Source organism: Pagrus pagrus (genome assembly GCF_965226575.1).
Source record: "Pagrus pagrus genome assembly, chromosome: 11".
NCBI lineage: Eukaryota > Metazoa > Chordata > Actinopteri > Spariformes > Sparidae > Pagrus > Pagrus pagrus.
This window is the reverse complement of record NC_140195.1, coordinates 31,875,686-31,889,822: the sequence shown is the minus strand read 5'-3', so window position 1 is coordinate 31,889,822 and position 14,137 is coordinate 31,875,686. Positions and strand designations below refer to the sequence as shown.

General features: G+C 39.2%; 1 protein-coding gene across 7 annotated transcripts; it reads left to right on the top strand.

The window, feature by feature from the left end:
* Positions 1-950: 950 nt before the first annotated feature.
* LOC311265107 (uncharacterized protein) lies at positions 951-8,640 on the top strand. 7 transcript variants are annotated; one of them, XR_014623534.1, is made up of 16 exons: positions 951-1,095; positions 2,221-2,333; positions 2,431-2,478; positions 2,977-3,193; positions 3,375-3,450; positions 3,883-3,956; positions 4,145-4,194; positions 4,310-4,391; positions 4,492-4,581; positions 5,033-5,230; positions 5,319-5,405; positions 5,695-5,937; positions 6,658-6,786; positions 7,168-7,308; positions 7,576-7,687; positions 8,064-8,640. XR_014623534.1 is itself a non-coding variant. In XM_084366442.1 (8 exons), exons 1-8 carry the CDS (start codon positions 1,063-1,065, stop codon positions 4,508-4,510), a joined length of 900 nt encoding a protein of 299 aa, XP_084222568.1. In that variant the 5' UTR covers positions 951-1,062; the 3' UTR covers positions 4,511-4,649. The 7 variants fall into 7 exon arrangements, 1 of the variants encoding a protein (XP_084222568.1); XR_014623535.1 differs by having other exon boundaries at positions 3,883-4,194; positions 4,313-4,391; XR_014623536.1 differs by having other exon boundaries at positions 3,883-4,194.
* Positions 8,641-14,137: the final 5,497 nt, after the last annotated feature.

Genomic DNA, 14,137 nt, shown 5'->3' with positions numbered 1-14,137 from the left:
CAGTACTAATTTCCACTAAACATATGCAATTTAATATCTTTCATAGAATTTATCTCACCCCACACAGACTTCATAAGATCGATAGGAATGTCTCTGCCATGTGCCAGAGATGTAAGGTGAATGAAGGAAAGTTACTTCGTATGCTCTGGACTTGTCCCTATCTAGAAGACTTTAGGAAGTTTGTTACAGCCACTGTTTCAGATGTTATAGAGACCGAAATTCCAAGAGATCAGAAAATTTTGCTTTTGGTAGATGTCAACATGCTTAAGATAACTAAACATAAGAAATATTTTGTGTCATTAGCCAGCATGGCTGGGAAAAAAATTATACTAGTGAACTGGAAATCAGAAAACCCACCCTTTCATCATACTGCACGCCAGAGAAAATTCTGTACAATGTCAGGAAAAAACCTGAAACACATAATAGAATATTGGGCTCATTTTTAGCACTTCTCCCTTCAATTAACCCTCTCAGTTAAGTATGCATATCTACTTCTTGTATCCGTCTCTTTTTTTGGCCTTTTCTTTATCTCTAATAAGGACCGAGTGTTGTGAAATGTGCCAATCTATGGCTGGGGTGGGGGGGTGTATGGAAGTAAATCTGTGCCGTCAGATTTCAAATTCGAATTTTTAGCACAGAATTTTTTTACATCGAATTTCTGACACTGAATTTTTTTTTGCATCTAAATCAGAATTTGAATTTTAAAAGCCATCGAATTTCTAGGACTGAATTTTTTTTGCCTCTGAATTTTTTTTTCAATGCTTAAAAAAAAATTCAGTGTAAAAAAATCCGATGTCTCAAAAAATTCAGTGTAAAAAAAAATTCAATGTCTCAAAAACTTCAGTGTAAAAAAATTCGACCTCTCAAATAATTCAGTGTAAAAAATTCAGAGTCAACATCCGGGCAACCAAGGAGAAGCAATCGATCCCTGTATGAAATCATCCAACATCCAGCCAATCAAGTTACGCTCCATTGGTCCCGTGACGCCGAAACAGGAAGTCGGTGAAGCTCCTGCGACCTCTGGTCAGACTCAGAGCATGGCTCGTTAGCAGCTGCGCAGCTATGTCGGCAACGAACAGAAATGATGGCGCTTCGGTGAGTGTATTTACTCTTTATTAACCATTTGTGTTCGTAAAATTCAGTAACAATTACCCGACACGTTGCACATTAACATAATTTATTGAACAATATCTCCACGGAACTTTTAATGAGGTGGCGTTCATTAAAAGTGTGTTAGCAATTAGCTAACGTTATGTTAGCATGGTTAATGATGTGGCTGGCAAGAAATATCTGACAGTTTGTTTAACAGCTGACTATTAAGTTACTAGCTGTTTCACTTTACCCAAAACATTAAAAGAAGGCGCAACTGATTTAATGACGGTGTTAACTGGTAACAGCGTGGGTCGTGGTTGCTCATAAGTTAGTGAAGACAGCTACAAGCAACACACATGGTTTGTGTAACCCTCTTTTCTTGTATAGTAGCGTATTCCAGTCCCTTCTGGCAGTGGATAAATAGGGGGCTACACTTCTCATTTCAGTCTTCTTTTAATGATCACCAAAACGTCAGAACAGTACAACATATCTGAACTCATGTCGGGGTTTACAACTCACTTTCACTTCTAACAACATGGCGGAACACACTGTCACCACATAACTGTCCCCACATACCTGTCCCCACCAAAACAAAAGCATGGAGGAACCAGTCGACCCAAACACTGTACATAAAAACACCCAAATCAAAGTGCTGCAAATGACAAAGAAATATATAATGCAACAGTAATACAATAATAATATATATTTGTCAGTAACTTAAGTAATACAAATAATATACATAATAAACGTATATAAATTATAATAATATATAAAAATAACCCAAAATATGAAGTGTACAGTAATTACGGTTACATTTCTAATGAATGAAACAAACAAACAAACAAACAAACCATAGCCTAAGTTACGAGTTGGCAGCACAGCTATAGCCCATCTTGAGAAGAACGATCTGACTGACAGTACATTTACCAGCTGGTTAGTTACGAGCTGCTTCACTTTACTCATAGCTGTTTTAAAAATAGTACAAATGGACAGCTAATAATGTAACTGTCACCAAACTCTTACAATGCTTATTACAATCTAGTAACATTTAGCTGTTTAAAACATCATCTTTGTGCTGTTGGTTTGTAATATCCATCTTATTTTTTTGTCCTGTATTTGTGATGACAGGATAGTCAGGCTGATGATATGATGCAGTCAGCCAGGCGCTTATTGCAGTTAATCAGTTCGTCTGAAAGACAACAGGGCGCAGCCAGTGGTGGCGTAACAAATCCAGATATGAGGTTTTGTAAACTTCAGTTAATGTACATATGGCTTATTTTACCTATACATTGCAGATGTATTGATGATTAATAAATATTCTTGGATACAATCCTGCAGAGAACAGAGACAGACAGCTAGACCATCACTTCAAATGGAAATGACCAGGTAAAGACTTAAGGGGGATTGCTATTTTAAATGCAAGCCCTATTTATACACATTTTGACATGCTGCTGATTTGTACAAGCAAAATTCTGCTTTTTACTTTTACACAAAGGAATGATAGTATTGTGTTGCATGCTGTGTTTCTTACCAATATTGCATACGTTCAAATCTAAGTTAGTAAACTCTAATGCATCTAAGCATCTAATGTTTTGTGACTATTCAGAAAAATATATAAAGGCCTGTTTCACTTGAGGCTAATGTGAAATTTGTTTATGAAAAGAAAAAAATATATAATGGGATTTGAAGGTCTAAATAATAGCCTGTTGCACTTTATAGGAAACTAGTGAGGGGATACAGTACAGTGCCAAGTTTTTCTATTTTCATCTATGTCATGTAAGACGATGTTCAAATACGCCTTTCGTAATAACGTCCTCCTTTTAATTAGAAAAAAGTTAACAAATGATGTGGTAGTTCATGTTTTAACACTCTTATTTTCTATAGGTCCTTTCCAGGTGTTTTTAGCAAGGGCAGAGGGAAGAGGCGCTTTCCTGCAGCAAATCTTGTTCCTGCCAAGAGACTAAAACCACTTGATGTGGCTTTCTATTTGTTGCCAAAGCAGTGTGAAAAAACCCCAAAAGAGCAGGAGCAAATAGTCCATATGCATGCAGGATTGGTCCATAGGACTGCTCATCTAGATGAAAGCACAACACATGAAGAGGTAATAACAAGAAATTAGTTATTTAGGCTAGCTGTATTGTGTATTGTATATTGTATTTCTGATGAATACAATAAGGATTTGCTAGTTTGTCATCCAGTGTGATGAATGCTTTTTCTGATTTGAATGATGAGTGTTTACTCTCTTTTGGAGAGGCTTACACTGTCCATTTTTTTGCTTACAGTTATGTGATGCCCTCAAAGTTTTATTTCCAAAAATGGGGGCCGTTACTGGTGGGTGGCTGCTATACAAATCTGCAGGTAGGCCAACACAGGTTTGTGTATTAGTGTTGCTCAGTCGTAGAAAAAGTACATTTGCAGCATTTAACTTCACATTATGCAATGCACAACACTGTTACTTTATAATTTAACAGATGGTACCTAAAAAAACTTCAAAAGATTTCCTCAAACTCATCTCTTAACATTTATTATTAAGCCTGTTGAATTTAAGAAATGTTGTGAACATTTATTAGGTCATGCCTAACTGCAAATCAGCAACTAATTGATTGTAATATTTGTATTTGTAAAAGTCAAGTGAAAAAAAACTGGACTTGTTTTGTTATGTTTAAGGTGACTTCTTCAGCCTGGTCTGTTGTCAGACAAGAAGTCTAGTTGCTTTGACTTAACTTCTAGATATAATCTATATCTAATAAACTGTTGAAAGTTCTAATTTTCCTCTCCTCTTTTCTATAGGTGGATGGGGTAGCCGAAAACTCTCTCTTGTGGCTCCTGATGATACTGGCTATACAGGCATGATCTTGAAGTCTGTAAGTCGTGGGGGTAAAAATCTATTCATAGCCCCAATTCAAGAGGAACTCAGCACAAATCCCCTACCACTAACTGATGAAGCATTCAGTAGCATGCCAAAAGCCACATGTCAGAAGTGTGGAGTTGCAGTTCCTCTTCCACTCCTGACAGAACACATCAAGTCTTGTGATGTCATGTATGTTGGCAGTGACGACAACCTGGCTAATGTGGATAGCAGTGAGCCTGAAGACAGAAAATGTAAGAATTCTTCATTTTAAGCTTTTGTGAGCATATTGTATAGTATTAAACAACAGAAACAGTTTTTTGAAATTAGTACTGTTCTTGCTTGTAACTTCTCAACATTTCTCAACAGCAGATATGCAGGAATGTCCGGTCTGCACAAAAATGTTTCGTACTGACTTTATTGAGGTACACGCTTCTTCATGTGTGGAAAGGTATCCATTTACTTTCTATTGTTAATGTTTTTTCTCTTGTCAGCAATTCTCATATTCAATATCAGTTAAACACACAAACAATTTTGTGTGGGTACGGCAGGAAAAGAGGTGATGCATGAAAGCATTGTAATTGAGGAAGAGCAAGCAGCAATGCCTGGACCATCCGGAACTTGTGCAACTGTCACAGATGGTAGGTGCTGTTCAGGGTTAGCAGTGGCATAGGAAAGTTAAGGAAGATAGACTGTCATAGTGAAGTAAAATTGGCATTTATGAAGCATGGCCTACTCTTCATGTAAACCATGAATTGATTACCTTGCCTTTAATATTAATAATATTATTACTTTGACCAGGAATATCTATATTTTGACTCAAGTAATGTTGTTGTGTTGTGTACTATGTCATTTGATATTACAACAATTTTAAGTATAATACTTTTAAATCTTAGCACAATCTTCAGAACTCAACTGTATGGAATGCCAGAGTGGTTCTCCCATTAATGTTCATATATATAGTCAATGATTATTAAGTTGCTTTGTTTATGCCTGAGTAAGGCATATTGGCTTTAACTTGTGATTTGAATCTACATGTTAAAGTTTTTTTATCTTGACAGTCAAGCATAAATAATGTTTTTCTCTTATTAGACTGGTCAACTATCAGTGACTCCACCAAGGCCATATCTCAGTGTGCTGACAGTTTTCTCCGTATTCATGAAACGGAGAGCCCCTTACTTCTCAGCATGGACTTCAGAAAAAGCCCTGCTGAACAGGACATGGCCCTAATCTCCTTCTACAAGCGACCTAATGTGGAATGGGGAGGACCTCTGAATTGCAAACTTGAAGGTAGCTCCAATTACAAGTTATAGTTGTCCAAAAATAATTAAAGTAATTCCTTTGTCTTTATTCTGTCAAACCTTACATTGTGTTACAGGAGATACTGCTATTGGACAGGGTGTAACTCGCTTCTTTTTCTCAACATGCATGGAAAAACTGAAGTCAGGGTTTTGCATCAATTTTGGTATGTATGTTATGTGTATGGTATCCTTCCAAATGCTATGTTTATTTTAAGATGTATAACGATTTTTTTTTTAATATTGTGTCTATAGGAAGTTTATCGTATTCGAATTGGTTTGCTTTACCATGAAAGTTCAAAGGATTCTACTAAATGTATAATGCCTGTATTGATGAGAACTACAGTTTCCAGTCCATGACAGTACTAACATACCGTATATTGTCTGACAACCATTCACTCTCACCTAAGCCTATAATTTTTTATTGTTATTTCGTGTTTTTAATGTCTTCAACAGCAAACTCAAATGTTACACGGCTTTTTGAAGGAGAGCCTGGCCATTTAGTCCCCTCAGCCTCTCACTTTCTTGTGGAAAGTGATATGTTCATGGTGGCGGGGAGAATGGTAGGCCACTCCTTTCTTCATGGAGGACCATGCCTGTTGGGACTCAGCCCTGCTGTTGTTCATGTCCTGCTTGGTGGGAGTCCTGAAACTGCAACTGTTACACTAGAGGACTGTCATCAGAGAAACTATCAAGCTTGTATGTTTGATTTTAAAAAAGTTTTTTTTTCACTAAGATTTTATGTACAATGGGGCACCCTTTTATTGTGTATCCATTATCCTTATTGAGTAATGTTAAGATATGACTAACATAAGCTTATCAAATAAAGAGGGAGTGAATGAGATTTTTAATACTTAGTTTTGTAATACTGTAAATGTAGTAGTAGTATACAAAAATCCTGATTTTAGAACATCTAAAATGCCAGTAATCTGTAAATAAAATAGAGGGTGGCGCTTATTTGGATCCACTATGTAATATTCATATTCATTACTTTTTGCAAGTGCGCATACAGACAGAGGACAAATTAAAGGAAAACCCAGTGTTAGTAAGGTGTTGGGCCACCATGTGCTGCCAGAACAGCTTCAATGCTTCTTGGCATTGATTCTACAAGTCTCTGAACTCTACTGGAGGGATGAACACCATTCTTCCAAAAGATATTCCCTCATTTGGTGTTTTGATTATGGTGGTGGAGAGCGCTGTCTAACACATCGGCCCAAAATCTCCCATAGGTGTTCAGTTGGGTCAGATATGGTGACTGTGAAGACCATAGCATATAATTCACATTATTTTCATCAAATCATTCAGTGAATCCCCCCTCACTGCAGGGGTCAGGTATTTCTGGCTTTTCCTTTAATCTGTAGTATCTGTTATTACACATCTTTTTTTCTATCTCCTAATTAGTTTCCCTCTGTCTTGAAGCTTGAAGGGGGATCCATACTGTCAGATGAGGATAAACGGCATGTCCAGGACTTGGCCTATGCGTGGGACCTCCCTTCCCAAACTGAGAAAAACAGGAGATGGCTCTTTGAGAAGCTTTTGATCCATGCTGTGAGTGAAAGTCACAATTCTTGTTTTTTCATCCTGTGAGTGATGTTTTGGTTATAAATGCACATTGCTAAGTTTCTAAAAAAATTGTCTGACAAAATTAAATTTATTCTCAAGGTAAAAAAAACGGTCACGGTAAAATGCATCACTTCCCATGTGCCAAGTTGTTTTCCTAGAAACATAAAAGATGGTGGGTGGTCTGTAATACTGCAAATGCAAGGAGTTTTATCAGTCTGCAGGAGAACAGTATTTCCTCATTCACCAGTGGATCGAAGCATAATAAATGTATTCAAATGGAATTATTGTTTTTCTCTCTTACTCTTCAAGCTTGCTTTTTAAGGAATGTTATGTGTTCTATCCTCTCTGTCTTATTACTATTAACAGGTAATAGGACGTGTCACAAGGCAAATTAAGCAGCTGAGACGAGGTCTTAAAGAAACCCCAATGTGGACACTAGTGACCCAAAGACCTGACACAGTGGCCTTGCTTTTTCCTAAAGAGGGAGCAGGACATTTCAGCCCTGAGGTTAATTTTAATTACTCGGATCTTGTAATGTTATTTTCCTAGTAAATATTATGGTACATACCTAGTCAGCATCTATTACTGTCTGTTTTCAATCTTGTTCTTGTTATTTCTGTTTTCCTACGTACATAACCCACAATTGACATCGTGGCTACCCACCAGTGATATTTGATCAAAGAACTACAAAAGAATGCAAAAGTTATATGTGATTTTAAGATAGAAAAATGACCAAAGTCTTTCTCATGTTTTTTTTTTTTTTCTTCAATGCAGGTACTTCTTCAGCGAGTCACATGGCCTTGTGAGGATAGCGACGATGACGACGATTGTTCAGTTGACACCAAATGCCGCATATCAGGCTATCATCGACAGTTCATTGCTAATGGTAGGTGTACAGAGACACTTGGAAGTGCTATTTAAATATTATTTGGTTACCTGTATAAAAGCTACATAGCTATTCAAATATTCAGCGTGCACTTCACACATTCACTACTGAGCTGGAAACAGCAACATGACATGAATTTATTTTTAAAAAAATCCAGCCGATTTAAAAAAAAAAAAAAAAAAAGTCATGTTGCTGTTTTCAACTCAATAGTCGAGTCCAACCAGTCTCATTCTAAAAATTATATTTCTGTAAACTTATCTCAAGGGTTTGACTAATCTTCTATTGAGTGTAAGCTGTTAGTGCCATAGTTGGCCATTTTTCCTGATGACTAATAAAGTCAAAAAAGATTTTTAATTCCTTTTAATCTACTCCATAGCAACACCAACTGAACTGAACGACCTGGTCAAATTCTGGACCGGATGGGAGATTCTACCACCGAGTCTCTCCATAGAAGTGGTCGAGGGCAGATACCCCACAGCCTCCACCTGCTTTGAGACCTTGCGCATCCCAGGGCATTACAAGGATTACACATCTTTTAAATGTGACATCCTGGCTTGTATTTGCACTTGCCATACAGGATTTGGTCTTGTGTGAGTGACATTTGGCCTGTATTTACCCTTGCCAGACAAGATTTGATCTGTCTGTTAGTAAAATATGTTCGTTGTTCTGTTAAAATATGGTTTAAAGACTTGTAAAAAAGAAGGGAACTAACTTGAGGGAGTACTTCCCACAAATATTCCTTGTAAACTATCTCTGCACTCAAAGAAAACATTCAAGAAGTTCTTAATGTATACTGAATTTATTTTCACACCGTTACTGAGAGTCCTTTGCAGTTTCACATGTTCCTTGTAAACAATCTCTGCATCGATATTATTCAAGCAGGAGTTAAGTGAACTATAAGGGGGTGAAAGCCCTTTTTGTAACGTTCCTTGTTACATTAAATAAACCATTGAAACAGGTGTTTAAAGTGAAATGAACTGTACAGGTTTCATTTTTGCAGTGTTTCTACGCTGCACCTTTCTCTTTTTCTTTCACAAAATCACAAAATGATTCATTGTCTCTCAACAAGAACTAAAGTAATTCTGATTCTCTGATCAGTTCTTTCACAGACCAAGAAACTGTTTTTTCTTCTTTCCTCTGTGTTTTCAGTTTTTGGACTTTTTCTCTAATCTTTGATTTTTGCTGAAATATTGGATCATTTGAACATTTATTGAAATGAAACCATGTGAGAAGTTTAGAGGGAAAAATCACTATTGGTTGAGCTGTTAACAACTCAGACATCTGAAATGTGAGCCCGACTACTATGGAGAGAATTATGTTCCTTTATTATTCAATCAAATACAATAGATTTGAAACCAAAAAAGAGATTTGAGAGCAAAAGAGAGTAAGTGGCAATCAAATTTTTTTTTTTTGAGATCGAAACAGAACAGGTTGCAATTGAAAAAAAAATATGAGAGAGCATATTTCTTCAACTTCAATCAAAACTCAAAAACATTTTGCTTATAAATCAGCCCTCTTTGCTTTCAAGTTAAAAGCCTTTGCTTGCAGATCAGTCCTCTTTGGTTGCAAATTCTAAAGTTTTGCTTGCGAATTCAACTGCACTTGATGGGCGGGGCCTACGCTGGTGGATGAGAGAAGAGTTTCTATTGGCTGGTTTGACCTGGCTCCAGCGCCAGCTACGCCTTCCGCATTACACCCACTTCCCCCTTGTGCTGTGCTGCTTGGAGGTAGAGTTTAGATTCTCTGCCCGAGCCCGAGCCCGAGCCCGGACTTATTTCCCACCACTATCCTCGGGCCAGCATTTGTGTTTTTTTTATTTTTTATATAATCATTACTTTTTTCATTTGCGATCCATTCCGTTATGAATAAACAAACAACGCAGTGTACATGCTTCGTCCTTGTTGCATTATTCATTAAGATGATTGTAAACAGACTTCTGTAGTTCAAACACCTGGGAGTTGTAGTTGAGAACGTCAGTTATGACAGCCCACTGTAACGTGGGCTGCTGAAGGGGAAGGTGATGGTCCACTTTAGTGCGGTGCTTCCGGTTACTCAAGAGACAGCAGGCAGCATGTGGGGGTTTCCACACGGCACTTTTATTCATAATACTGACCACACCATGCCAGGTCTCTACGGCACTAGATGTTACAGGCATACATGCAAACGATCCAGGCCGAGGTTCTTGCACCAACACTTTACTAAATAAAATGGGGAGTCTTCTCTCTGTCAGCAGCATCCTCACGGGGAGCGGAAGTACACCTGCTCTTCTTCATCGTACAGGTTACATCACCCACTAAACAAAAGGAGGCTACATTGAATAACTCTGACTGTTACGCCACGTATTAAAAAATTGTCGGGTTTAAATCGGGCTCGGGCTCATAATTACAGTTCAAATCAAATCAAATCAACTTTATTTATATAGCACCTTTCATACAAGTTAAAATGCAGCCCAAAGTGCTGTACATTAAAAGAAAAGAAAAATGAAACAAACCCCGCATAACATCCCCATTCATGTGACACAGATACACACGCATATGCGCACACACACACATGCGCACACACTCACGCACACGTACACACACACACACACACACACACACACACACACATATATACAAAATAAAATGTAGTATGGCTGAGCACCGATAGACCAGGTGAGGAAACGCCAACCTGTTGGAGCCATCCCCACCGAGAGCCCCCCAAGGCCACGACCACAGGGGGGGCGCCGCCACAGAGACCATCCCGACCCAGACAGCCAGGGGCCCCTACCACGGCCATAAAGCCCTGGGGCAGGACTCCCTGACTATCCAGGCCCGGACTATCCCCAGGATGGCACCCCCGCAGGCAGGCCAGACAGAGCTCCCGGAGTGGAGGGCCCCCATGAGGAGAACAATGGAGCTGGAAACTAAGAACCTATAAACTATTAAAAGAGATGGAAGAGCGTCCTAAAACAACATAAATGAATGTTAAACCCATAAATGCAGTGTTAAAATAGATACATGAAAATATAAATAAATACATAAATAAAAAATAAATAATAAAACTTTTGAGAGGAAAATAAAAGACAATAAATGAGTAATACTAAAAGTAAATAAATAAAATAAATAAAATGGAGTAAAATGAGTTAAATTAAACTAAAATAACAGTGATAAAAGGGAGCTCAGTTAAAAGCTAGATTAAAAAGATGAGTCTTGAGCCTACGTTTAAAAGCATCAACAGACTCCGCGGCCCTGAGGCCCTCCGGCAGGCTGTTCCACAAGCGAGGGCCGTAATGATAAAATGAGGCTTCACCAAAGGTTTTGGTTCTAACCTTGGGAACAGATAAAAGACCAGTACCGGAGGACCTCAGGGTCCGGGAGGGCAGATACGGTAAAAGCAGGTCAGACAGATAAGAAGGGCCAAGGCCGTTAAGACACTTGAAAACTAATAAAAGAACCTTAAAGTCGATCCTGAAGCGCACAGGGAGCCAATGCAGCGATTCTAAAATGGGTGTAATGTGGGCCCGCTTTCTGGTCTTCGTCAGCACACGTGCAGCTGAGTTCTGGAGCAGTTGAAGGTGTGAAAGGCTCTTTTTTGGAAGACCAGAGAGCAGGGCATTACAGTAATCTAATCGGCTGGAGATAAAAGCATGCATTAGCACCTCTGTGCTGGCCAGAGAGAGAAACGGGCGGACTCTGACTATATTTTTGAGATGGTAAAAAACAATCTTTGTAGAGTTTCTAATGTGTGGAATAAAATTAAGCTCAGAGTCGAAAAGAACGCCCAAGTTTTTTACGCATTGTGAATGTTTAAAAGCATTTAATTTTGGTAAAAGTTTCTCTCTTTTGCCTTCAGGACCAATAATTAAAACCTCTGTTTTGTCCTGGTTGAGCTGTAAGAAGTTTTCTGCCATCCATGACTTTATATCAAGAATACAGTTTAAAAGGGAATCAATAGGTCCCGAGTCATCAGGAGAGACGGCAATGTGAAGCTGTGTATCATCAGCGTAGCTGTGAAAATTGATGCCGTGCCTCCTGATGACGTTAATGTGTAATGTGTCGGGCCGGGCCGGGCTCGGACACAACGGGCTCGGGTAGGGTCGGGCCTGATCTAGGCTCTACTGGGAGGTAAGTTGATAGCCTGATGCTCTTGAAACGTTTCCCATAAGTAATGAATTGCGCTATATATCGTTAGCTACAGCCTGCCGTACATTCACAACAACAACAACAACAACAACAACAAGTAATGAATTATAATGCCCTGCTGCTGCAAGCATTAGCAGCATCATGGTTGTCTCTGCTAGTCACGGCCTGAGCAGAGTAGCCTAATGAGTGAGTGAATTACAGGGAGGCGGATACAACGTAGGGCTGTGATTTAAACATTTAGTGTTGCATGGTACTCGCGGTGCCAAAACGTCACGGTTCCTACACAACAGTACTACCGTGGATTACTAAACTACCTCAACTAAACTCCTCCCGGCTCCGTTCTCACTACAGCTGTTCTAATGTCAACAAACAGATCAGTGGTGCTGAAATGTGCGTTTCTCTTCTTTAGCCTACACATTCTACATCTCGGAGGTCAAAAGCATCATTCAGTGTCATTTAAGTCGGACCGTCTGACGCAGCTGCTCCTGTACAGACCAGTAATACTGGCTGGTTAGAAATATGTGCGTGAATTTGTTAAATTATTCGTGTGTTTGTTGACATTAGAACAGCTGTAGTGAGAACGGAGCCGGGAGGAGTAGCAGCAGCCCGCTACACAGTGGAAACTGGCACCGCGTTCAGCGGTAGTTTAGTAATTCACTCACTCATTAGGCTACTCTGCTCAGGCCGTGACTAGCAGAGACAACGATGATGCTGCTTATCAGTGTGCTTGCAGCAGCAGGGCATTATAATTCATTACTTGTTGTTGTTGTTGTTGTTGTTGTGAATGTACAGCAGGCTGTAGCCAACAATATATAGCGCAATTCATTACTTAAGGGAAACGTTTCAAGAGCAACAGGCTATCAACTTACCTCCAAGCAGCACAGCACAAGGGGGAAGTGGGTGTAATGCGGAAGGCGTAGCTGGCGCTGGAGCCAGGTCAAACCAGCCAATAGAAACTCTTCCCTCATCCACCAGCGTAGGCCCCGCCCATCAAGTGCAGTTGAATTCGCAAGCAAAACTTTAGAATTTGCAACCAAAGAGGACAAAGAGGACTGATCTGCAAGCAAAGGTTTTTAACTTGAAAGCAAATAGGACTGGTTTATAAGCAAAATGGTTTTGAGTTTTGATTGAAGTTGAAGAAATATGCTCTCTCATATTTTTTTTTTAATTGCAACCTGTTCTGTTTCGATCTCAAAAAAAAAAAATTTGATTGCCACTTACTCTCTTTTGCTCTCAAATCTCTTTTTTGGTTTCAAATCTATTGTGTTTGATTGAATAATAAAGGAACAAAATTCTCTCCATAGACTACACACTGCTTTCTGTAAGACGTCAAAAGACAAAAAGGTTGGAAACCACGGGTTTAATTTTTAACAATATGTTGTATTTTAAAAGCTTGTTATATTATCCATTGTGTCAAATCTTCATCTTAAAAGGAACTAAAGCTGTCAGATAAATGCAGAGGTGGACAGAGTACACAACTTCACTACTTGAGTAAAAGTACAGATACTCCTTGTCAAATATTACTCCAATACAAGTAAAAGTAGCTTAGTCAAAATATTACTTAAGTAAAAGTACTAAAGTATTTGCTTAAAAAATTACTTAAGTAAAAGTATTTAAAAAATATCTCAGGAAATACAGGAAAGGAAAGTCGCTTAATGTCATTATACAATACACTGATGCGATTCTGCTACAGACAGTTTATAGCTCAAAAATAAACAAATAAAGGCAAGAAGCCTCAGAACACAGACTCAGCTGCATTCACCAACAAGTGAAATATATACTATACTCACTCTATGCTACTCTCTCTCTCTCTCTCACACTCACACTCACACACACTCTCTCTCTCTCACACCCACACACACTCTCTCTCTCTCTCTCTCTCTCTCTCTCTCACACACACACACCCCCACACACACTCTCTCTCTCACACCCACACACACTCTCTCTCTCTCTCTCACACACACACACACACACACACTCTCTCTCTCTCACACACATACACACACACACACACACACACACACACACACACACACACTCACTCTCTCTCTCTCTCTCTCACACACACACACACACACACACCCACTCTCTCTCTCACACACACCCACTCTCTCTCTCTCTCTCTCTCTCACACACACACACACACACACACCCACTCTCTCTCTCACACACACCCACTCTATCTCTCTCTCTCACACCCACACACACTCTCTCTCTCTCTCTCTCACACACACCCCCACACACACTCTCTCTCTCACACCCACACACACTCTCTCTCTCTCTCTCTCTCTCTCACACACACACACACACACACACACTCTCTCTC